Source organism: Cyphellophora europaea, assembly GCF_000365145.1.
Source record: "Cyphellophora europaea CBS 101466 unplaced genomic scaffold supercont1.16, whole genome shotgun sequence".
Lineage (NCBI taxonomy): Eukaryota > Fungi > Ascomycota > Eurotiomycetes > Chaetothyriales > Cyphellophoraceae > Cyphellophora > Cyphellophora europaea.
The window spans coordinates 116650-140125 of NW_008481804.1; the positions used below are offsets into that span (position 1 = coordinate 116650).

Consider the following 23476-nt stretch of genomic DNA (forward strand, 5'->3'; position numbering starts at 1 on the left):
TTAGCATGTATTCAGAACCGGAGACTGGGAAGTAGACTTACCCATTCCACCCATTCCACCAGGCGGGCCGGCAGGCTTCTCCTCAGGAGCCTCTACGATAGCAACCTCAGTGGTACCGAGGAGCGACGAAACACCAGAAGCATCCACCAATGCGGTCCGCACAACCTTGAGTGGATCGACAATACCGGCCTGCAGCATATCAACGTACTCGCCCTTGCTGGAATCGTAACCCTTGGTGAAGTCTTTGCCAAACTCATCCATAAGCTTGCCGACAATGACGGAGCCCTCAAGGCCGGCGTTCTCGACAATGCGGCGAGCAGGACGCTGGATGGCGTTCTTGACGATCGAAACACCAAGAGATTGATCAAAGTTGGCAGGCTTGACATCGCCAAGGGCAGAAGCAGCGGCCTTGATGAGAGCAGTGCCACCACCGGGCAGGATACCCTCCTCAACAGCAGCACGAGTAGCGTTCAAAGCGTCAACAACGCGGTCCTTCTTCTCGCCGACCTCAACCTCGGACGCACCACCAACCTTGATGACGGCAACACCACCGGAGAGCTTAGCAAGACGCTCCTGCAGCTTCTCCTTCTCGTACTCGGAAGTCGACGGGTCGGCCATGACGCCACGGATCTGCTCGCAACGCTGGGCAATGGAGTCCTTGGAACCCTCTCCATTGAGGATGATGGTGTCCTCCTTGGTGATGGTGATGGATCCGGTAGATCCAAGCATATCGGGAGTAGCCTTCTCAAGCTTGATTTCGAGCTCATCGGTAAAGACGGTGGCGTTGGTGAGGATACCAATATCGCCGAGGATGGACTTGCGGTTGTCACCGAAGCCGGGCGCCTTGACGGCGGCAACCTGGAGCTGGCCGCGGAGCTTGTTCAGGATGCAGACGGCTAGAGCCTCGCCATCGATGTCCTCGGCGATAATGACCAGAGGACGGCGCAGCTGAGTCGAGGCTTCGAGAGCGGGGATAATGTCTTGAACGGCCGAGATCTTCTTCTCCGAAAGCAGGATGAGAGGCTTCTCGAACTCAATCTTTTGCGACTTGGTATCGGTGATGAAGTAGGGCGAGGTGAAACCGCGGTCGAAGCGCATACCCTCGGTGACCTCTAGCTCATCCTCAATGGTCTTGCCCTCCTTGACAGTGATAACACCCTCCTTGCCAACCTTCTCCATGGCATTGGAGATGAGGTTGCCAACGTGAGTATCGCCGTTTGCCGAGATGGTGGCGACTTGGGCGATCTCGGCCGAGGTTGTAATGTCCTTCTTGTTCTTCTGCAGGAAGTCAACGACCGCCTCAACGGCAGCCTGAGTTCCTCTTCTCAGATCCATAGGGTTGCAGCCAGCAGCGACGTTCTTGACGGTCTCGGAGAAGATGGCGGAGGCGAGGACAGTTGCAGTCGTGGTGCCGTCACCAGCAACCTCGTTGGTCTTGGAGGCGACATCCTGGATCAGGCGGGCGCCAAGGTTCTCAAAGCGGTCTTGAAGCGTGATGGCCTTTGCGACAGTGACACCATCTATGGATGTTAGATGCGTTGCAAGGTAAATGCGACGAATATACCTTTTGTGATCTTGGGGGAGCCATAGCTCGATTCTATCAGGACATTGCGACCTTTGGGACCGAGGGTGGTAGAAACAGCTTTGGCGAGAGTCTCAACTCCCTTGAGAAGCTGTGCGCGACCCTCGACACCAAACTTGAGCTCCTTATGGGCAAAGCGCAGTTGCTGTAAACTCCGGCCGGCAGTCTTGGAGTATGGGGAAGAGGTATTGAGGGAGGAGCGCACGGCGGAGGACAGAGCTCGCTGCATGCTGGGCAAACAGTGCTTTGACAGAGAGAGAAGTTAATAATTACAAGCCGTGAAGGAGACGATGAGAGTGTGCAGGATGGGGAGATAGATGATGAACAGCACTTCGGGGAGTGGAGGGTGCGGATGGGATTGAAGGTGCAAGCAAAAAACTTTTGGAGATTCGACGGGCAGCCGCGACCGAAACCACAGAAACCTCCAGAACCGCGCTAATTCACATTAGGTAAGGTGTCCGCGGGGAGTGGATCTATTGCCTGGACTTCATCTCTCATCTCTCCTTTCTCCTCTGCGTCTTCACTTCACATCTACTGCCTGACCTTGTCTGTAAGAAAATGTGAGAAATAATACTACCGTCACTCTTGAATATGGGCGAGGAACCGGGATCTGGTTCCTTGAGGTTGTCTGAGGGCTAACGATGCTTCATCGCCCGTGCCCAATGCCATTATGCTATCTGTCTGCTGTTGTGCTAACGTGCAACTAGCTTCATGGGCTGTCTGGCTGTTGCCCAAGAGTGTACTCAGTTGCCCAAGCTCGTTAGCACTCTCCAGTATGGCAGCTTTCATTCCACCTGCATTCCTTCCGTAACTGTGTTTTCTCGTGTGTTTTCTCGTTTTTTAAGCTAATCCAGGTACGCTGCGGCACCGTTCTCTGCATCGAACTCCCGCTTGTGGTCTGACGCTTTCATCTCTGCTTGGGTAGATCACAAAAGTCCGATTTGTGAAGACTGGCGGTCGGTTTCAGTAGCCAAGTCAACTTTTCGTGTTCATCGTTGGGTCATGGGCAAGTATCAGCCGTACTGTCTTGCAAATCTTGGTCTGCTGGTCCTGCGAAGTCAGTTTTACCGTAACGGTTGGAGCGTTGCTTCTTACTGCGTAGGGGACCGGGGCCCTGGCCATTAAGACGCATCCTCCGCATCGAAGTCGAGGAAGCTCAGCATCTCGTTGTCGTCATCAAAGCGGCCGGCACCAAAGCTCGACATGTCGAGTTCCTCACCACCACCATAGCTCGTCAGGCTATCGAAGCCCTTGAGAGAGTCCTGATACTCGATCGACTCCTTCGAGTTGGTGCGTGTGGCGGAAGTCGAGTGGTCAGCAGTTGGGTCGAACGCAGTCATGAGATCGTCCACATTAGTGCTCATGGGGTCCTTGACTCCGAATGGGCTGGTAAGAGTCAAACTGGTATTTCTGCCCATGCTAGTGGGCGTAGAATGGAGACCGTGGGTGTCTTGGAAGGAGCTGTTGAGCCAAGCCGGGTTGTTCTCAAAGTTGTTCTGAAACAAGCCCTGACCCGTACCCCACATGAAACCCGAGGGACCATTGTTGCTGGCGAATCGATTCTGGTCTTGAGCCTGATTCATGTTGTAACCGGCGAAAGAGTTGACAGGAGCGTTGTAACCACCATACTGCGGAGCCCAGCCAGCGATGGTCTGGTTGTTGCCCATGTCCTGGAACTGTTCAACAGTTAGCACAATTGCAGACACCATGCAGCAACTACTTACATTGAACAGGGTCGGGTTGTGAGTGGTGTGGGTGCGACGCAGGAGCTCGTCAGTGTCAGCGTGCTGCTCGTTGGGGCCAGATGCAGGAGTCAGAATGGGGGTGACCTGCTGAGGAACAGTGCGCTTGACGGTAGCTTTGGGGTTGACGGTCTCGGGCTCGTCGAAGGCGACAGCAGCTTCCTCATCCTTGACATCTTCTTCGACAGCACCAGCAGTGTTCGCCACGTTGGCTTCAGCTTCACTTGCAGGCTCATCCTCATCGTTAATAGTGGGCTTGACATCCTCGGCCTCATCTTCGCCTAGAGGGTTGTCAAACTGCGCATAGTTGACTCGAATACCACGAGTACGGGTGGCAGAGGTGGGTGTGGTAGGCTCAGACATCTCATCAGCTGGCTCAGCGATCGACTTGCGGCAAGTGTTCTTCTTGGTGTTGCCGCCCTTCTTTGGCTTGTTCTTGGCAGCCTTCGTGGGCGTCGCACCATAATCGGCATCAGAGTCATAGAGGTCGGGGATGTTCTCATGGTCAGACTCCTCCTTGACAGCAGCGTCCTTCTTAGTGGCCTTGCGCTTCTTGGTGGCAGGCTTGGAAGAATCATCAGCGCGGTTGAGAGGCTCAATGTCAGGAAGGTCCATCTCATCGGCCGCACGCTTGGCATAGACTCGAGACGGAGTGGAGGTGACTAGACCGCGGGGCAGAGGTGGGGGAACGGGGATGTTCTCCTCAGCCATGCGGTTGCGCAATTTGGCCAGGTGCTGGACACAAGCGCCACCAGAGAACTTGTCACCCATCTGCTTAGCGACAGAGTCCCCTGCAATAAGATCAGCAGCTGTAACGAGAATGTGACGGGACCTAAGGCGATGTTCTTCCACACGTGCTCTATTCGACTGAGAATCCCTGCGCGAAGTCGCACATTGTTGAGCAGTATGATTGGGGTGGATGGAGGAAACTTACAAGGAATGCGGATGCCGGCCTTGTTGCAAGCATACTGCATGCAGAGGAGGAGTTGCTTGTCCTTGTCATCTGCAATGATTATCAGTACTTGTCTGGATACTGCGAGACAACAAGTGATCGCCTTACCATCCCAGCGAACCAGGTTACGCTTGGCTTTGCCTTCATCGCCCGGAGTCGCAGGCATTGTGGCAGCTTGGCGGTTGTCAACCGAGCAAGCTCAGTCTTCGCAAGGAATTTCGAATGGGAATCCAACGACAGATCAGTCGACTGAGTTCAAAGTCAGCGACAAGTGTTGGCAGGAGGAAAGATCTACTTGCAAGATGGGATCTTTTGTAGGCGGGGGCAGTCGAAGATCTGTCATACGCCTTCACTGCACGGCAAAGTGTCGCCTATTGTCGTCAGGGTCAGCCAGTAACATGTGATCGAGGCCACACGTCAGGAATTCATTCACGCTGGCAGAGATTGCCGGGTATCCACTCTTTTGGAGGCGCAGGTCGGGGAGCTCAAAGGAATGTAGGATGGTGTTGTAGGGAGCTGTGTGTGGTGCAAGGGGGCTCAACGGGAATTGTTTGACAATGACGGATCGGTGTTCGACAGTGACAAGTCAATCTCTTAATGTATCGGCTGTCGGAGAGAAACCGCTGGAGAGCAAAGTCAGATCAATGAGAGAATAGGCCGCAGAAGCCGTGACTGGTCTCAGCTATTGACTCGAACGGCGTGTGAATCCAGCACAGTAATCCGGTGGAAGCTGGGTGAAGCACCGCCGGATACTGACGGAGGGTGCCAGTAGCAAGTCAGGGGATGGTTATCAGATGGTATAGCATCGTCTGACCTGACAGATGCTCTCCTGAACGCACCGGGAGGTGTTATGGGGGACGAGGCTGCATTCCCCTGGATGGGCTTGGCACGGTACTTCGCTCCTTCTCGTTCTTCCCCCCTGTCCACAGATCGCGTTCACGAGGGACTCGCGCTTTCGCTGGCTCAGCAGTACAATAGAGCCGACAATCTGCAACTGGAGTACGACAATTGGGTTATATCAAGGTGAGCAATCAATAGCCAGGGTCTTGGGATCGACAACGCTGATCATATTAGTTGTGACCATGCCTGCTCTATGCCTGGAACCTGTCAGCACACTCCTACCACAACACGGAGGGATCTTACCATGTACCTTCTCTATCAGCCGTGGTCCGAGTCAATCGTTAACGGTGCTAATCTCGAATGAAGATGCTGAGCATCAACGAGCCCCCTGGCCAAAGCGCAATCGGAATTCTACTCTGGCACTGTCGCCGCTGCCCCCCGGGCGTGAAACGGCGATGGGAGCCTTCTCGGCCAAAGGGAGCCAGAGTGTGAGGTAGATCAAGAGACTGTGACGTCCTTACAAACAGAATGGCCTGCCCGAGGGCAATGCGCTTCATAGGACGTTGGAGGCTCGGCGCTAGGTGGATTCTGAAAGAGCTCCGTGGTACAAAATTCTTCAAACAGCTTATCATCTTCGCCGCTCGAGGCGTCTGATGCAGATGCCGTATTTGAGAGCGCCTGGATATCAGCTTCGTCTTCGAGTTTGATGACGGGCACCGGCTCATTGGCCTCGAGTGAGCCAGGACTTGATGCATGCTGCATATTGGATGGTGCGGCATCAGGTCCGAGATTGTTCCGGTGCTGGTACTGATGCTCAGACAACCAATGGTGGCCTTGAGTCCGCTGCCCTTGAAAAGTAGGCAAAGGCACGTCACCCAGTCGAAGCGACCAGCCATTATCAAGTTCCTGCTTAATGCCAGATTCGCGTTTCAGAAAAGGGCAGCCATTTCCGTCGACCGCAGCCGAGTCTTTCTGGTCGCCTTCAGGCTTCCGCGGTTTTGCTTCAGGAGCTCTGGCTATTGCAGCCTTCGATGCGCGCTTTTCGCCAGGTAAAGGTGCAGGAACACGAGCAGCAAGAATGCCACTGTTGCGCAAGAGGCGGCCATATCGTTTGGATCTGCCTCTGTGAGCTCACCGCCAGCCACGAGAAGGAATGAACTCACGCTGCTCCCCTACTCACGACACCACATTCCTTGGCCACGGCGCCAAAGTCGATTTTACCATGGTTCGAATACCTCACACAAACTAGCAGGAACTTGAGCTGCTCCTCCCATGTGGGGCGACTCATGACTGCGAAAGATGTTGCAAGGCCAGTATGAGAACTGTCGAGAGGATGTTCATCTCAGAGAACAAGCCAACAGAAGTAGCAAGTTATGCTAGTCTTACTCATGGAACTGCCAAAGCTGGTTTGTGTTGTACCATCACAACCCTTGTTGCGCTACTAAGACGGCCCGGTTGCTTTGTTCCTGGTAGATAGCTCCTCAGGGCCATGGCTCAGCGCCAGTATCTGCCGACACCAAGAGACCATGAGGTTTGCAAAATATGGGATCTCTCGCAGCTTCTTTGTCAGAACTGTATGGTTGTCCGTCTGAGCCGTTGAGCAAGGTCTGGTGCGGCTCGATTTGGGCAGAAGAAGCCGTTTTGAGTGTATTAGCCGATATCAGCTTACTCTACGTCACTTCTTATGGCCGGCGACGATGCTTCGCTGTCAAGCGGCAAAGTTTAAAGTCGAAATACGGCTTTCTGCCTGGGCCGCGGTGCATTCGTGCAACTTTGTCACAAGCGGTGCATGCCTGATATGGCTCGGGTTGAGCAGATGCAGACACTACCCTTCCATGTGCGGTCGTGGCATCTATTGTGGTGGTGGGAGCAAGAAGGTGGTGGAAGGCACCGAGTAGCAACCTCTAGACCCGCCTGAGATCTAGACCCGCCTGAGACTCAACGTCCACCTCGCTCCGCTCAGCGGTAGCCAACTCACCGGCGGAGTCAAGGACACTGCTAATGTCAAGACCGCAGAGCAGAGCGGAGCCACAGACTTGGCAGCGTAGAAGCACACACAGGCACTGACAAGGTTCAGGTGCAGAGCACGGCAAGCCATTCCGATCAAGTTGGAGATGTCAAAGCTGATGATGAACTGTGCGGGAACATCGCGCTGCATTGGAACCGCGGCAGGAACTTTGTGGCGAGTATCCTCGCACCCGCAAAGCTGTCGCGGGCTCATGGGTACCTAGGTTCACGCTCGATCTCAGGCAGCGTTCTACTGCCACTGCTGACGTCCAAGTAATCGGTTCGAATCGTCGAAGCCGTACATCGTTACCCCTGTCCAGGTGGCAAAGGACTCGCCTTTCTCGCCAAACTGCCTGGGAGCGAGACTAAGCGACGAAGCGTCAACACAGCCAGATCCTGCGACCTTGATGTGACAGTCTTGTGGCAGGTCTTTCCTTGCGTCATGGCTCGTCCTAGCCATGAGCTCAAAGAGCACAGTGGCATTGCGAAAGAGGCGTCCAGGATGACGGCACTTGGAACATGACTGTTGATGCACTGTCTGGGTACGGTACTTCATGAAGGTAAGCATGGCTATGATGTCTCTCTTGGCACCAGCCATAGCCAGCCACAGGACCGATCAGTGATGTGGTGAAAGCCTCGAAGAGCCTCGCGATAATCGAAAGGCTTTGATTCATGCACTGGTATGTGCTGTAGAAAGAAAGTTCAGCCTTGCGTGGCCGACAAGGCTGCATTCTTCAGGGGCTCGGAAGCAGACCCGTAAGCTTTCTCGCCGAACTTGAGAAGGCTGTTTGGGCGGTCATCAATGAGACTGGTAAACGCAACTAGCTCAATCTCACCAAATCCACTGAGAAACTATCGAGGCTCGAAGCTCTTACTCGGTATTCGTAATAACTCCAAAGGAGGAATGAGATGTTGACAGCACGGTCAACACGGCTGCGGTGACCCAAGTTTCTTCGGGAGACCCAAGGCGTTGATAGCTCGGTCAATATGAGCCCGGGCGTCAACATGCCTCCAGAGAGATGCGTGACGATGACAGCTCGGTCAACACCAGTTGCCGAGCTATGCCATTTCTCTCGAAGGACAACCAGGAAATGCTGCAAATATGCAAGAATATTCTTCTCGCAAGAGTAATGCTTGAGTCAAGCATAGAGAGCCCAGGTGCCGAAGCTCGTTGAGGCAATCGCCTCCGTAGCGCTCTCTGGCGATATTCAACTCGAAGCTTTCGATGGGAATCGACAAAGTCTACAAAACATAAGACTTGATGATGTCCATCAGAAGTCTGTCCAAGAGTATAGACCTGGCAACAATCTTTGGTCTAGCTCGACCGGGACTGGTGATCATGCAGCCCGCATCCGAGCGATGGACCCAGCTCTTTCACCCGGAACTTGGTTGTTCTGGATGACTGTGATTCAAGGATATTGGCTTGTTTCACTCGGGGGATTTTGCTACTGTCCCTGCCGAAGCTAGAAATCGGGGTTCATTTGTGGCATAGTGAACCAGATTGGCGACGTGCCAGCTCGGTCCACATATTTCCGGGAGAAGCTCCGGGGATACTTCTTCATAGAGTCGAGTTGGTACTTGGCTTGTCGGTAGATGGAGAATGTGGAGGCGAGGATGAGTGTGAGAGAAGCCAACGGGACGATTACGTCTGTCGAACGCACCTGAGAGAGAGTCAGCATACTTCCTGATTGATCTGGGAGAACCCAAGCTTCCACGACGATGATGATCTAGAAGAGGCCCCAGCAGCAGGCAGGGCCGCAGTTGTGGGGCACCCGACCTTCTTCTCGGAGAGGATACTCCATCCTCAAAGGGCAGGGAGGCTGCCCTCGAGGTCCGAGAAGATGGACTGTCCAACCATTCGAATGCCTGGTTCTCCAGATTTGCAGTCTGCTTTCTGAGAGCAGACTGCACCAGCTCAAGCACTGGCACGTGGTATCTGGTCAAGAGAGAAAGGAAATCCCCTATACAAAAGGGAGATGATGGTTACTGTTGTTGATGGTGCTGGTACTGACGATTGATGGTGTTGATGGTTACTAGTGTTGATGGTTGCTGGTGGTTTGTTGGGTGGAAGATGGTTCTGCTTCCAAAAGTGCAGGCGGGATAGATCAGGAGGCAGGCGCCAGAGCACAGTGACTGCACTACAGACCGGGATTTGCCGGGATCCTCATCGTTTGCCATCTGATGACTGCTAACATGCTTCACAGGACAAACGGGTGCTGAGAGTCTGTTCCTTGAAAGAGGACGTCTCCTACACTAACCGCCAGTGGCTGCAGCCTTCTTTGTATGACGCGTCACACAGCTTGCACGTGTTTGCCAGCCTCCTCCTACACCGCCTTTGGCAATGTGGCAATACTTTCACAGGCAGGAATGACGTTCTTGCACCAGTTCGGGACTACAGACAGCTCTAATATCCATTACTGCCGTTTCTACGTATTATGATTATTATGAGACAGATGGAGCTGCTCGAACACACGCCGTGCCGGCGCCACAGCTCGATCTGAGAACAGGACTGTTGTACTCGCTCATCGTCATTCGTTACGCGTCGGCTACTATCTATCTCGGAAGTTCGCACGATAGCTCGTCATTGTTTCTCGTCAAGGTCACGCACGGCTCGCCCACAGCATGACCCTGCAATCCTTGCCAGTCTGTCTCCTGACCGATCATAGCTCGCCCTGTGGCAACACGGCCAGTACCGGCTCCTCAAGACTCAAAGGACAGCTCGGCAACGAGACGTTGTACGCATCATACTCCAACTCTCCGGTCTCAGCATCTACGGTGATGTAGCGTCTGTTCAGCAAATCTCCATCCTGCGCCCGATCGAAGAAGTTTTGCGGCGCGAACACAATATTCGAATATGCCTCGGTGAAGAGCGTGACGGGAATATCTGCTTGTGCGTCAATAGTTGTTTCTCCGGGGGTCGCAGCAACGGTAAAGTAACAACATCACAGCGACAGGTGGCTAACACTTACCTTCAGATCTCGTAAAGTGATGCATCCCCAAGTTGAACCAGACGACCAGATCCTCGCCGTCGACGCTCTCGCCATCAAAGAACGCCGCAAAATCTTGCTGCGGCTTCGCCGGCAGATTCACGTTCATCACGCTATTGCTCCACGGCTCCGTATCCTTCTGGCGCGTCACCGCCAGATGTGTCTTAGCGAACTCAGCGTTCCGAGTCGAAAACGGTGACTTTAGCGGCGTCAAATGCAGGTTCGAGCGGCCTGGCAAGATACGGTAACCGCGCGGCTGGCCCCACTCATTAGTCTCCTCCGCAGACGTAACGCAATACATGGCTTCATTGTTCGGCGCCCAGTTGAACTGCGCCTCAGTCTCGAGATTATGCACGTCAAGCTCCATCTGCTCGAACTCGCCGAGCTCGGGGAACCAGGGCTGTGTTTGGTTGACAACGACGAGGTCGCTGATCTGGAAGCTGTTGGCGGTGCCTACAACGTCGAAATCGGCTTTATAGTTGAGAATGTGGTCGTGCAGGGAGCCCTGCGTGGCTTGCTGGATGCGCGGGCCGTACTTGTTTTGGCCGGGGTAGTAGAAGGAGGACTGTAGGTAGCCGGAGGCGCGCACAGTGACTTCTAGGGAGCCGTCTTGGTGGAAGGCGTAGTCGAACATGTAGTCGTACTGAAGGGAGAATGGGCGTCAGCAGACGTTTGAAACAATTGCGGAGTTGATACTGGTGACCAAAGCCTAGTCATTGATGACATGACGACAGCAAAGTTTGGAATCTCAATCCAATCACATAGACTACACAGGAGCGGTGAAGGGGGAAGGATAGGACCTACGTTTCCAATAGTCGCAATAGCACGGGTGATGAGTGCCGCACCCTTCGTAACACCTAGCCTCGAGAAGCCGTAACTGCCGTTGCCACCGCCATACAAATGTCGCGAAAGCGGATAGCCCGAGTCCTGCTCGAAGATACAGATCGCATTGGGATTGACCGTCGTCGAGTTGCCGGAATGGTAGCTCACATTGAGGAACGTCGAGCCAAAGGAACAATCAAAGCCCTCGACGAGCGGATACATGTCGGTGCCCAGCGAGTAGTACGTGTCGTGGTACGTGGTGCCCGCGGCCTTGGGCTGGAAGCCCGCGTACTGCGCCAAGGCCTCCTGCAGCGAGAGCTCGTACAGGATGCGCTCGCCCTTGAATTTGATGTCGTAGAACATGATGCCCAGGGTGCGGGTGTAGCTCAGGTAGAAGGACCAGCCCATGTACTCGACATAGCGCTGCTCGACGTCGACCTTGTAGCGCTTGCCGCCGATCTCGATGCTCGACGGCGCGAACTGGTCTTCCAGCTCGCGCACGCCGAGCTCCGGCTTGTAGTCGACGATCGCCCAGTCCGTGTCGGTGGTCTGGTCGAATTCCTGGGCGAGCTCGCCGGCGTCGAAGGCGGCACGCAGCTCGGTTTCGGTGGCGTAGAACTTTTCGTTGGTCACGAAGCCGCGCAGCTTGTAGTGCGCGGGGTCGGTGCCGGGACAATCGAGGATGGTGTAAAAATCGAGTGGAGTCAGGTACGAGGCTGTGCCGGGGAAGCGCCAGAGGATGATGCGCATGGCCTGGCTGCCGTCGAACGAGAGGGGCGTGGGAACCGACTGTGATAGATTTGTCCGCTCGTCGGCGCTGCCGTAGTAGGCCGCTCCCTGGAATAGAGCTTGCGTAATGTCCGAGATGTTGGTCATGATCTCGACCACTAGAGGCTCAACGGCAGCGTTCTTTGGCGTGTCGTGATAGCGGGCGTTGTACGGCACAAAACCGCCGGTGCCACCATTGTAGACATAGTCCAGTGGTTCCACGGACGTCTCATCACTGACTGGAAGTGGTCCAACCATGTATTCCTGGCTGCCCGGCTCGTCCTTGCCGCCCTCAAAGATGATTACACGGGCGTACTTTGGTGGCAAAGGCCCATCTCCGTCCAGATACGGGAGCACATCAGTCTTGTTGGTGTGCAATGTGTCAATCCAAAAGACATAGTTGTCTGTAAGCACGGCGTCATCTGGATGCGTCAAGTTCAGGCCCGTGGCTTCGTCATGTAGCAGGTTCCAAACAGCCAGGTTCTCCTCTGGGGTGATCGGAGCCCATACGTTTGACTTGGGTGCCTCCACAGAAGGGGCATCGCCTCCCAAGCACCCACCCCCGGACTGCCGCTTGTCGATAATCTCACTCAGGAGCTTGCGCTCGTAGCCGAGTGGCGGAAGGGCAGTGCCGACAGCAAAGCCAGCACCGAGCAGAAGGAGGCTAATCGAACGCATGTTATCTGCTTGGAGACTGTACCGGTATGAAGCTCCTCTGCACCTGTCTTTATATCACCACGGTCGTTCCACCGGCTAAGCGGCTCTCCGAGCTGCCCACTCTGGCTCACGCACTTATGCGTCCGATACCACATGGTTGCTGCCGTGCCACCGACTTTACGGTCAGCCAAGAAAGCTATGCGAGAGCTATGCATATCCAAGGTAGCGGCCAGTAGATAACGTGGCTTGCGGCCCAATGAGGAACAGAGGTGGACATCTCCCACGCTTGGCAGCAACTTGATAAGACTTCTGGCATACAGTCAGTCCATGGACCTGCGCCGTTAGTATGGTATTGCGCCGGCCGAGACCAGAGCTGTGCCTTCTCTGGGGAGTCGTTCTCGCTAACGAGTCGCCACATGGTGATAGGCATGGGGAAAGGCGGGCTCGCCTCGTCAATCTCCGCAGGGTAGCTGGTGTTGGATTGGTAATGTGGTGAATAAGTGCTATCTCGTATCGAACCAGCTGTTGAATTCAACTTCGGTCTTGCTACCGAAGCCTCCTTAACAGATGATGCGCTTTGTCAGGAGGAGAATGCTGCGTCGCCTCTCTTGCGCGAGCGAGTCCGCCCGTTGCCAAGCCTTGAACTGAGCTAGTCTACTTCTAGCAATACCACATCTACCTCTAGATCATTTGGATAAACTTGGTCTGAATAGGCAGCATACAGAAAAGGGGGAGGTGGAACTGGTAGTATTGAGTGGTCTGAAGGAAGGAGAGATCTATCTAGGCCCCTGGAGGGATAGATACCCAACCTGTTTACTGCTTTCTTTGTTCCCATCGTGAACCTTGTCCCGACTATCCTCCCCTCCTCATACGACCCTCAATTAGAAACGCTTCTGTCGTGCTTGGTTATGGCGAGGCACTTCCAACGAGCTGCAAGCCTGAGCGAAAGATTGACAAAGACAAGGAGAACGAGGAGATGCTCAAGTAGGGCACCAATGCCCCAAGGTATGGCTGGAATTGGATGTAGTGTTTCCGAGGTACTCAGCAATTTTTCAGAGGTACTCATGCGTCTGTGACTCGGCTGTCAGAGCTGACCAGCAGCCTACAAGAATAGAGTTGAACCATTGTCGTGACCAGAGGGGGTTTCTCTATGCGATCTCTTGCTTGAGGAACAGCAAGCAGTACTTTTGAGATAACAACTTATCCTTGTAGCTGAAACCGTAGCTGCATATTCAAGCTATTCATCGTGCCTGACTTCGTCCTAGGATTCGTCGTGTTCAGTATTCGAGGCAACGAAAGCATTCGCAATTCGGCGGAATGGCGCGAGACTCACGTACGATGGGTAAAATCTCTGAGGATGAGGCAGCTTAGTAACTAGAGACTCACAAACCTTGGTTGGCTCAGCTGTCGAGAAGACGGACATTTCTGCAAGTGGTGGAGTTGTGTAAATAAATGCTCCACTCTTGCTGCCTTGTTGCCTAATGAAGGGCCGGTGGGTCCGACATCTCGGGAACAACGGTGGCCACAGATATTGAAACGGGGTCTCGACCATAGCGAGGTGCAGATTCGGTGACCGACATCTGAGCATGATGTAATAATGCAAAGAAGGTAGAGACGAAGAACGAAAGAACTCAGGTCGTTGAAGCAACTGCAAAGCTTCCCAGGAGATAGCTGGAGTTAATGACATCACCCCGCCTAAACTTGCCCCAAAGTTTCTCGTCACCTGCGCAGCTGCGTTTGAGCAAGGGAATACATTTCTACCAGTTTGAATCCTTGTTGCCGTTGATTTCCGTTTAGTAGTGTGTGTGTCAACAGCCCATAAAACTATGCACGAGCCGCCTAGATGACCAGCGTACCCATGCGCAAGCTCCCCGCGCCATCAGTCGCTCGAACCACTCTCAGCCGAACACTGCAATCGCAGTCATGGCGACCATCACACATTCCTCCCTCCCCACGATCTAACCCACCAAGCCGCGCTCTGGCTCAGGTGCGTCCAGAGCCTCTCCATGAGTTGTGGTTCACTTCGTCTGCGCCGCGCCAGTCGCCGAGCTCCTCCGTTCTCTCCGAAAACCACGGGCCCGACAGCACCAACTCAGACCACCCACCTCCGTCCGAGCGTACTCTCGCTCTAGGTCGCACGCTTCGTACCCTTTCGCCATTGCTCCCTAACATACTCACCGTACCGCTTCCACCTTCCATCATCTCCCCAAGCGTCACCCTCCACCTCTTCCCCTCGACACACCCCCACCTGCCCGTCGTAAAAGGGCGGGTTGCATACCGTGCCGCCCTCTTCACCGCACCGGTCGCATGGGGCACCGTGCCCTTGGTTGGCAATGTCAAACTACGCATCGTGAGCGAGAAGATGGTACGCACAGGCTACGGCGCCGATGCGACACGAGACTTGGACGGAGATGCTGGGGAAGAGAAGCTCGTCGTGCGGTGGGTGACCGAAGCCAAAACGAACGGCCACACATCCACCCCCGCGGCATCAGCCTCGACTTCCGCGCACGACACCAACGCCTCCCTCTCAACTCTCCTCGGCGGCAGCCAGCGCCTCAGCACCAACAACGACAACCAGTTCAGCGGCCTCTTCATCTTCACGTTCGACGCCAAGGGCCGCGTCGCAAGCCACACGATCGAGCACGCGGACGAGGACAGCGGCTACGACCGGACGAGCAGGGTGGTGACGGTGGCCGACTGGCTTTTGGGGAAGGCGCGGGGAAAGCGCGCCGAGGAAGCCGATCTGGTGCCCGGACTGGGCGTCGCGGCAGGCGGAGGTGGACTGGCGCAGCTAGTGAGGCTGGCAAGAGAGGAACGGGCGAAGGATCGATGGGTCGGCGGGAAGTTGTGGTAGGTAATCCACGCCATTTTCAACGCCAAGGGCCTCAAGGCTCGTCAGTTCGACTACTGCACGTACATCACATCCCAACTCCCACACCGGACCATGCTGCTTCCTGCGATGCCTCGTACGACGAGTCGGTGGTGGTGGTGGTGGCGGCAGAAAGCGTAGCTGGTGTCACCACGAGCGTTCAGCAAGGAGCCAAAACAGCAAAATGCAATGGAAAAGACGCTTCTTGCCATCTCGGCTCGACCTCGACCTCGACCTCGACTCCAGTCAGAGACGAGAGCTAAGCTAGAGCCAGTGAGACTATTCGATTGTGATTAAGAATTTTCTCCCCTCTCTGTTCTGTTCTGTTCTGTTCGAATAGCAGGAGATCCTGGGGCCAGTATATCTAGTCTGTACAACAACAAAAAGGGTACCTGGTATCTCATCTCATGTATTGGGCGAACATAGGTATACGTTAAGAGTAGAACATTGAAAAGGCCGCAGTGCATGATTTTGCGGTGTGTGCTTCGCCATGTATCTCAAATTGCATGGTCCTATGAAATCTCCTTCCCACCTGAAGCCCATCCCTAACGCCTTGCGTGTAAGTCCGGAGTGATTAGATCTATTTTCCCGGCCTGGAGTCCCCATCCATCCTCTCTTGCAGGGCCTTTGGCCGCCACTCATACATTCATGGTGATTTTTGACCGGCCCACACATCGGCCGATTTGATTCCCATTAACCATCAACCACGACGAACTTATGCATCAACGAGGTTCTCCAATGCTAGAACGATGACGCTGCGAGTAGGAAGGTAGGCATGGAGACAGTTGGCGCGGTTGTTCCAGGCCAAGGGCTCTGTGTGGAAACGAGTGCTTCGCTCGTTCCTTTCAAAGCCGCCAAACTCCTTTCGGTCGGAGTCGAGGGCGATTTTGTAGGTGCCTGGTGTGTCTACGCCTATGCGGTAGTCGGTGTAGCTGTTGGTGGGGTGGAAGTTGAAAATGAAGAGCAGGCCGGCGCGCTCAAAGGCCAGAACCTTATCAGCGTCATTTTTGAGTGATACATAGGCTTGCGGTGTGTGAAGCCAGCCAAACTTCTCCTCAGAAAGGTTCATGGCGCGGTCGAACTCGTTGAGATATCTGTACCTTAACAGATTGTCGTCGGGCAGGTTGAACTGACGCCGAGCATAGTGGAAAGAGTTGTTGTTGCCCTCTCGGGGGAAGTCAAGCCACTCTGGGTGACCGAACTCGTTTCCTTCAAAATTGAGGTAACCTTCGCCACCGAGCGAATGGGTGAGTAGGCGGATCATCTTGTGCAGGGACATGGCACGCTCGATGACCGGCGTCAACTCGGTGAGATCTGACATGTTGGTGTACATCTGGGCATCGGCAAGCCACATCATGAGACTCTTATCACCAACCAATGCTTGATCGTGAGACTCAGCGTAAGCGATCGTCTTCTCGCCATGACGACGATTGATGAGGGTAAAGGCGATGTTTGCCAGGTCCCATTCATCGTCAGACTTTTCCTTGAGCAACTTGATGTACATGTCAGGGACAGCCATGGCCAAGCGGTAATCAAAACCAACGCCACCAAGAGATAGCTTGACACACAGGCCAGGCATGCCTGAAACGTCCTCGGCAATGGTAATGGCCTTGGGGTAGAGTGTGTGCAGCAACTCGTTGGCGATCATCAGATAGACAACGCCGTCCTCATCCACAGAAGGGCCAAAGTACTCATGGTATCCGCCGGAGAAACCTGTACCGATACCATGGTGTTGATAAAGCATGGATGTAACACCATCGAAGCGGAAACCATCGAATTGATACTCCTCCATCCAGAATCTCAGATTTGAGAGTAAGAAGCGAAGGACCTCATGGCTGCCGTAATTGAAGAGACGGCTGTCCCATAGCTCATGACGACCCTTGGCACCTTCGTGGAAATACAGGTGGTCTGTGCCATCAAACATGTTGAGACCGTCCAATGTGTTCTTGCTGGCGTGGGAATGTACGACGTCCAGCAGGACAGTGATGCCTAGCCCGTGGGCGGTATCGATGAGCTCTTTCAAGTCTTCGGGGGTGCCGTATCTGGAGCTCGCTGCGAAGAAGTTGTTGATCTGGTAGCCAAAGCTGGCGTAGTAGGCATGCTCCATGACAGCCATCAGCTGGATAACATTGTAGCCCAGATACTTTATCCGGGGTAGCATGTTCTTGGTAAACTCTTTATAACTGGCCACTCTGGGCTCGGGAGAGGAGATGCCAACGTGGGCTTCGTAGATGCGGACACTCTCGGGGTAGGGAGGGCGAGGATTCTTGAATTTATACCTCTCGTGCTCGGGAGGGTTCCATAGACGGGCATCGTAGACGGGAGAGACAGAAAGATCCTGAGTGACATACTTGATCCAGGCAGGCAGTCTCTCGATACGTTCGCCGGAGCCTGTAACCATGGAGATCTTGAGCTTGGAGTTGTGTGGGATCGAAGGAGTGCCGTTGTTTCCTGGGATGACAATTTCCCAGACACCAAAGTCGTTTCTCCGCATGGGAATGGCACCACGATCCCAATTGTTAAAGTCACCGATCAAGGATGCCTCGCGAGCACCGGGTGCCCATTCTCTGTATGTGATATCGCCGTTTGGGCCGAACGTGAAGCCCATCTTCTCATACCCTCTGGAGAACTGCTCCAGACCTCCTTCTGTTTTGTTGATGGTATCGATCCATTGTTGAGCTTTCGAGAATCGTTGCTTGAGGTTCTCACGGAAGGGTTCAAGCCAGGGGTCGAGCTGGATGATGCCAGCACCGTCTGGAGCAGCCGAGCCAGCGGGCTGCGAAAGCACCGAGTTGGAGGATTCTTGGTTTACTGTGCCGGCCATGTTGCAAAGATGTGAGTGCTATAGTAGGAGAAATAGAGATATCAGACGAAGCTGATATAGTTGTGAGTGAATTTTTGAGGGGCAAGCAGTCATGGAGGGGTCCACGAAAAATCGCAGGAGCTCTGATGGTTCTTGTTTAGCAGAGCATTTGGGCGGTTGGGCGAGATGCAGCCTGACGCAACAATTTACGCTGTTACCCCACCACCGCCCCGCTAGCATGAACTGTGGGGAGGAACAAGTAGCGACCGGCTTGACAACCGCATTCTTCCCATCCGGGTACGCAATTGAATGCCGGCGGGCACGAAGTACAAGTATATCCTAGTAGCTGTTGTGCCTCCTCATAAGTGACGGACAACTCAGATAACAGCTGTCAACACGAGCAGCCGTCTAGCAAGCTCGCCTCGGACGTGCATCTCAAATTCCTCAACAATTTTTGATGCACTAGTCCAGAGCTATATCACGGAAGATCGCCCTCGAACATTCGTGTAGCGCGTCCCTGCAGCGACAGCCTGTGGAAAAATTCGCTCTGACGGGCAGCGGAAATGCTCAAAACCGCAGCCTGGGACTCGCCGGAAAGTCGGGCCGAATCGCTGATAGGCCCACACGAGCTGTTTACACCCCACTCATGCTCGCCGGCTGTCCTCCAGAGTCCATCATGAGACATGCCTGAAGCCAGCTCGGCACTATAGCAAAAGTCACAGTACAGACAGAAGGCTGACCATAGCCTGGGCTGAGACTTTATTGAAGCTAGTATGGCCATCATAACCATCATCGCGTAAGACCCAGGCAGAGGATTCGCCAAGACTACGCGCATCGCCAACAACATTACCGTTGAAGAGCATATTGTTAGGGAGCGGTTCCTTGTTGATGAAGCTTGCAATTCGTAATATCGTGGAAGAGGTCTGTCAGGACCTGTAGACACCTACACGTTCAGGATGAAAACGACTCAAAAGGAGGATGAAAGCAGCATCGTATGCAGCTCGGTCCGTGGTCACAGCGTCACGAGCGTGAGCAAGTAGCAGATCTCCGCCTGCTGCGTGCGTATCATAACAGCCAAGTAGTGCTAAAGCAACGGAGTCATCTAAGGAGAATGAGCTGAAGGAAGTAAAGTCGGAGGACTCAAAGTAGTGGAAGCGTCCTCCTGAGATTAGATTAGATCTGCCAAGCTTTGTGATCTCGCGGGGGGACTTCTCCACGCCGACGAGTCATGCTATCGGATGAGCTTCGAGCTCATCGCTGCCTCGACCTTTTGCGGTTTTCTTTTCTCACTTACTATACACTTCCCAATATTCATTCCTGGTATAACCTGTTTCGACATCATGAAGCGGGCGCTGAGCGTCCCTAGCTTTCTTTGCCCGGCCCTGGCAACCCCCCCGAACCGTGCTCTAACGCCTCGATTACGAAATACCTATATATCCTTAGCGAAGCGCTCTTTGCACCAATCCGCCGCACGCTCATCCTCCTCGCAGTTCCGTCGCTCCGACTTCTCGAACCAACCTTTCACTGGCACCTACGAACCCGGTCTCCCGACCTCAGGCCCTTTAGGTGGCGTGCACCATGGGGTTCCGCGGCTTACGCCCAAGATGCTCAAGCAACATCTTGATCAGTTTGTCGTCGGTCAGGAACGGTCAAAGAAGACTCTAAGTGTCGCTGTCTTCAACCACTATCAAAGGATACAAGAGCTCGAACGAAGAGATGCTGAAGAGGAAGAGCTCATGGCTCAACGTGAGCGCAGGGAACGACATCCCGTCGAGAGCGAGTACCCAGGCCAGCAGCCCACCATCCGAATGGTCGGCGGATCACAAGATATGCCACGACGTGCTCCCATCCCGCTCGTTGACACAACCCCACTTACAATCGAGAAATCCAATATCTTGTTACTTGGTCCGAGTGGCGTTGGCAAGACCTTGATGGCGAAGACTCTGGCTAGAGTACTCTCGGTTCCATTCTCGATGTCAGACTGTACACCATTCACGCAAGCCGGTTATATAGGCGAGGATGCTGAGGTCTGCGTGCATAGACTGCTTGCTGCGGCCAATTACGATGTCGAGCGAGCTGAACGCGGAATCATCTGCCTAGACGAGATCGATAAGATTGCCACTGCCAAAGTCAGCCACGGCAAGGATGTGTCCGGAGAAGGTGTTCAGCAGGCATTGCTCAAGATCATTGAAGGCACAACTATTCAGATCCAAGCCAAGCCTGAGCGTAACGCTCCCAGAGCAGGCGGCCAGTCCCCGACCTATCCGACTAATAGTCCGCTTGGGTCTCCAGCTGGTGCGTCCAGCCCTCAAAAGGGCGAAGTCTACAATGTCCGCACAGACAACATCCTCTTCATCTGCAGTGGCGCCTTCACCGGTCTGCAGAAGCATATTATGGACAGGCTAGCTAGAGGCAGTATTGGCTTCGGAGCCCGAGTCCGAGCGGCTTCGAGCAGTTTGGCTTATGACGCCTCGAAAGATCAAAAGTCAACCACCAATGCCCCAATTCCTATCCGACCTGGTTCTGAAGAGGAAGCCCTGTACAAGAAGCATCTGCCTTTCTTCACACCAGCCCCGGCACCAGAAGAGATCATCGATGGTGTACCCCAGGAGCCCGCTTATTTCAACGCTCTCGACCTGCTCACTCCGGGCGATCTTCAATCGTACGGCTTCATCCCGGAACTTATCGGTCGCATTCCCATCACGGCTGCTTTAGCACCGCTTACGCACACGTTGCTTCTCCGCATCCTCACTGAGCCAAGGTCATCCCTGCTCGCGCAATACGTTACGCTTTTCTCACTTTCTAACATCGAGCTTCGATTCACGACGCCCGCACTACATGTTGTTGCCTCCAATGCTCTAGCAATGGGCACTGGTGCTCGTGCACTTAGAACCGAAATGGAGGCTATCCTCGGAGATGCCATGTTTGAAGCTCCTGGTTCGAGCGTCAAATATGTGCTCGTCACGGAAAGGGTCGCGAAGAGAGAAGAGGGCGCACATTATATGGGGCGAGGCCAAGGTGGACGTTTCCATACCATGATTGCGCAGGAGGAAGGTGAATGGGAAGAGAAGCAGAAGAAGAGAAACACTGGATCTGGAAGTTTGCAAGCATCCAGCTTCGAAGACTGGAGGAACACAACCACTGCTGCCGCGGGAAGTGGTGGTTGATTGGCTTTTACACGGATATGATGAAACGAGTGTACGATGGGAATTGATATGTTCAGAAAACCCGATGCCTCTCCGGCCATGCAAAGTCGCTCTTCCCCCAATTCATGCACACTGTGGCATGGTTAGCACACAAATGAAAGTCAGCAACGCTGCTCCTTCGCGTCTACAGCACTTACGCAAGCGTCCAGGGTACCCACTCGGCCTCGTCATTGCATCGACACATCCTCTAGGTACAAGTCATGCAAGAGGGAAGACGCGTTGTTGTTCTGGTATGCACTTACGGTCTGCTCACACCTCGACCAGTCTCGATGAATTACAGAGAACTTCGGTTTCGTGCAGAGATGATTTGCGTTTGCTCAATGCACGCAGGCAGACCTAAACAGTGCGTGACTCGAGCATGGCAGACTCATAACACTGACAGCGAACGAAGCCTCAGCCATGGCTTTCGTCAGAACGCGACTATATCAGTCCTTGCCAACGTACCTCACCGAGCCCTTGGCCTCGTACCCACCTCACGGCCCCAGGAATTCCGACTCAACAACCACTCCTTCCGCCCCACCGACCCCGTATCCGCACGCAGCATGTGCATTTTCTACCTAGGCTACCACGCCAACTGCCCCTCTCATCCACCAGGTTTCAGCCACCGTGGCGGTTGCAACAAGACCATCTTCCACGTCCTGGGCGCCCACGCTCAGAGGGATCTGCTCCACCACATCCGCCAAAAGGCCAGACCCAACGAAAGCCCAGAGGTAAGAGAGTGGCTCAAATACATCACTTCCCGGCAACGCTATCGAGGAATCGCGTGGAGCGAGATCCGCGACCTGCCCCAGAAAGCGCAGATCGACGCCGTCAAGCCGTGCAACAGCAGCAAATGCGATCCTGACTTGTGGGACCTGGTGGAAACGTTGCCCGCGCAGGAGCAGGCGCGGCATCGCCGCGGGAAGTATACAGAGTACTGCAGTGTGTGCGCTCCGCAGGTGCCGGCTGCGAAGCGGATGTGGGAGAACCTCCCTGTGCGCGTCTCGCTGTGGATGCTGCCTAATTTTAAGCCCAACGAGAGGAGTTTGACTTCGATGGGCTACAAGCAGGAGCGGACACGCGCGCACAGCGAATGGGTGGCTCCTGAGTCTAACTGGGTGACGCGCGCTGCGTCATCGGTGGGAGGAGAGTCCGCCTCTTCGGCCAGCACGGAGGTGTCGGGCTCAAAGGCATCGCCGCACCCGTCACCGCGTCCGAGGAATCGGCGGAGAAGTAGCTCGAAAGTGCTCGAGACGATGGACACTTTGATGGAGGAGGGCCAGGGGTCGGGCGGCGGAGACGCTCCAGGGGGGGATGATCGACGCTCTCGCAATAAGGATCCGCGGCCTCGCCAGCAGGGCTGTGACTCCGCGTCAAGTGGTTTGACTGCGGCAGAGATGACGGGACACGGCAGGTCGGAGTATTCTGCACTCGGTCAACCCGGCCGCGCCCAGATGGCGGAGTCGGAGTCCGAAAGCGGCACGACGGGTTCGACGTTTGGATCCAGTGTCTTCGGTGACGATGGTGAGGACGATGACAGCACCGAGATTCATGATTCGGAATCTGAGCATCGGCGGCAGACGCAATTTGATAGGCGCCATGGCCGATACTGCTGAGAGTTGGGAGTGGCATTCCCGTTGAGCGAGGCTCGTTTAGGGGTTTGGGGACCCTGGATACATGTAAACCAGGTATGAGGATTGATGCAGTTGTTCAAGTCTCGCCGCCAGCAAGTAGAGGCTAGCTGCATATCTGGGTTCTGTGCCCATACCATAATACGTCCCGCCCTTCAAGGGCATTAGACTTGACATGATGCTGTCGCAGCTACAAGAACCCTTTATGCTCTGCGGCTACTCCAACTACCCAAGGGGTCAACAGTAGACCAGTATATCACAAACATACACCCCAGAGCCCTACGCTACCGTGCCGCATCGACTAGCTTCTCACCTAGTATATAATAACGGACCTGAAGGTGGCACACCCATCCCCCCACGGTCTTGAACAGGCAGACAGTCAAGACTTGGCGAAGCGACCCTCGCTTCTGGAACCTCCACCTGTACTGCTATGCTATCGAAACACTCCCTCCGATGAGATTGGTTGGCAACGATAACGTTGCTGCTGTCAGCGAGCTCATTGCTCACAAACCGTGGTCTGCGGCGTCAAGATTAGTGTTCGTGGCGCCCACAGCAGCCCTGGCCATTGAGCTCACTAAGCATCTAACGGTGTGTAGCTAACTGTGTAGCTGTTAATTCACCTTTCAATTAC

At 54.4% G+C, this 23476-nt stretch overlaps 8 protein-coding genes across 8 annotated transcripts; 3 read left to right on the plus strand and 5 right to left on the minus strand.

Moving 5' to 3' along the window:
• HMPREF1541_11000 (hsp60-like protein) lies at positions 1-1811 on the minus strand (the record flags this gene model as incomplete). The annotated part of the gene is made up of 2 exons (XM_008715669.1): positions 1-1520; positions 1565-1811. The coding sequence occupies 2 exons, from the start codon at positions 1809-1811 to the stop codon at positions 1-3; spliced, it is 1767 nt and encodes a 588-aa protein (XP_008713891.1).
• Positions 1812-2703: 892 nt separating this feature from the next.
• On the minus strand, positions 2704-4442 carry HMPREF1541_11001 (uncharacterized protein; the record flags this gene model as incomplete). The annotated part of the gene is made up of 4 exons (XM_008715670.1): positions 2704-3258; positions 3307-4115; positions 4259-4327; positions 4385-4442. The coding sequence occupies 4 exons, from the start codon at positions 4440-4442 to the stop codon at positions 2704-2706; spliced, it is 1491 nt and encodes a 496-aa protein (XP_008713892.1).
• A 1172-nt stretch (positions 4443-5614) lies between these two features.
• HMPREF1541_11002 (uncharacterized protein) lies at positions 5615-6404 on the minus strand (the record flags this gene model as incomplete). The annotated part of the gene is made up of 2 exons (XM_008715671.1): positions 5615-6233; positions 6280-6404. 2 exons carry the CDS (start codon positions 6402-6404, stop codon positions 5615-5617), a joined length of 744 nt encoding a protein of 247 aa, XP_008713893.1.
• A 3379-nt stretch (positions 6405-9783) lies between these two features.
• Positions 9784-12378, minus strand: HMPREF1541_11003 (uncharacterized protein; the record flags this gene model as incomplete). Its single annotated transcript, XM_008715672.1, has 3 exons — positions 9784-10007; positions 10093-10753; positions 10915-12378. The coding sequence occupies 3 exons, from the start codon at positions 12376-12378 to the stop codon at positions 9784-9786; spliced, it is 2349 nt and encodes a 782-aa protein (XP_008713894.1).
• Positions 12379-14200: 1822 nt separating this feature from the next.
• Positions 14201-15211, plus strand: HMPREF1541_11004 (uncharacterized protein; the record flags this gene model as incomplete). The annotated part of the gene is made up of 1 exon (XM_008715673.1): positions 14201-15211. The coding sequence occupies one exon, from the start codon at positions 14201-14203 to the stop codon at positions 15209-15211; it is 1011 nt and encodes a 336-aa protein (XP_008713895.1).
• A 730-nt stretch (positions 15212-15941) lies between these two features.
• HMPREF1541_11005 (1,4-alpha-glucan-branching enzyme) lies at positions 15942-18050 on the minus strand (the record flags this gene model as incomplete). The annotated part of the gene is made up of 1 exon (XM_008715674.1): positions 15942-18050. One exon carries the CDS (start codon positions 18048-18050, stop codon positions 15942-15944), a length of 2109 nt encoding a protein of 702 aa, XP_008713896.1.
• Positions 18051-19369: 1319 nt separating this feature from the next.
• On the plus strand, positions 19370-21196 carry HMPREF1541_11006 (ATP-dependent Clp protease, ATP-binding subunit ClpX; the record flags this gene model as incomplete). The annotated part of the gene is made up of 1 exon (XM_008715675.1): positions 19370-21196. One exon carries the CDS (start codon positions 19370-19372, stop codon positions 21194-21196), a length of 1827 nt encoding a protein of 608 aa, XP_008713897.1.
• A 581-nt stretch (positions 21197-21777) lies between these two features.
• HMPREF1541_11007 (uncharacterized protein) lies at positions 21778-22830 on the plus strand (the record flags this gene model as incomplete). Its single annotated transcript, XM_008715676.1, has 1 exon — positions 21778-22830. One exon carries the CDS (start codon positions 21778-21780, stop codon positions 22828-22830), a length of 1053 nt encoding a protein of 350 aa, XP_008713898.1.
• Between the last annotated feature and the right edge of the window lie 646 nt (positions 22831-23476).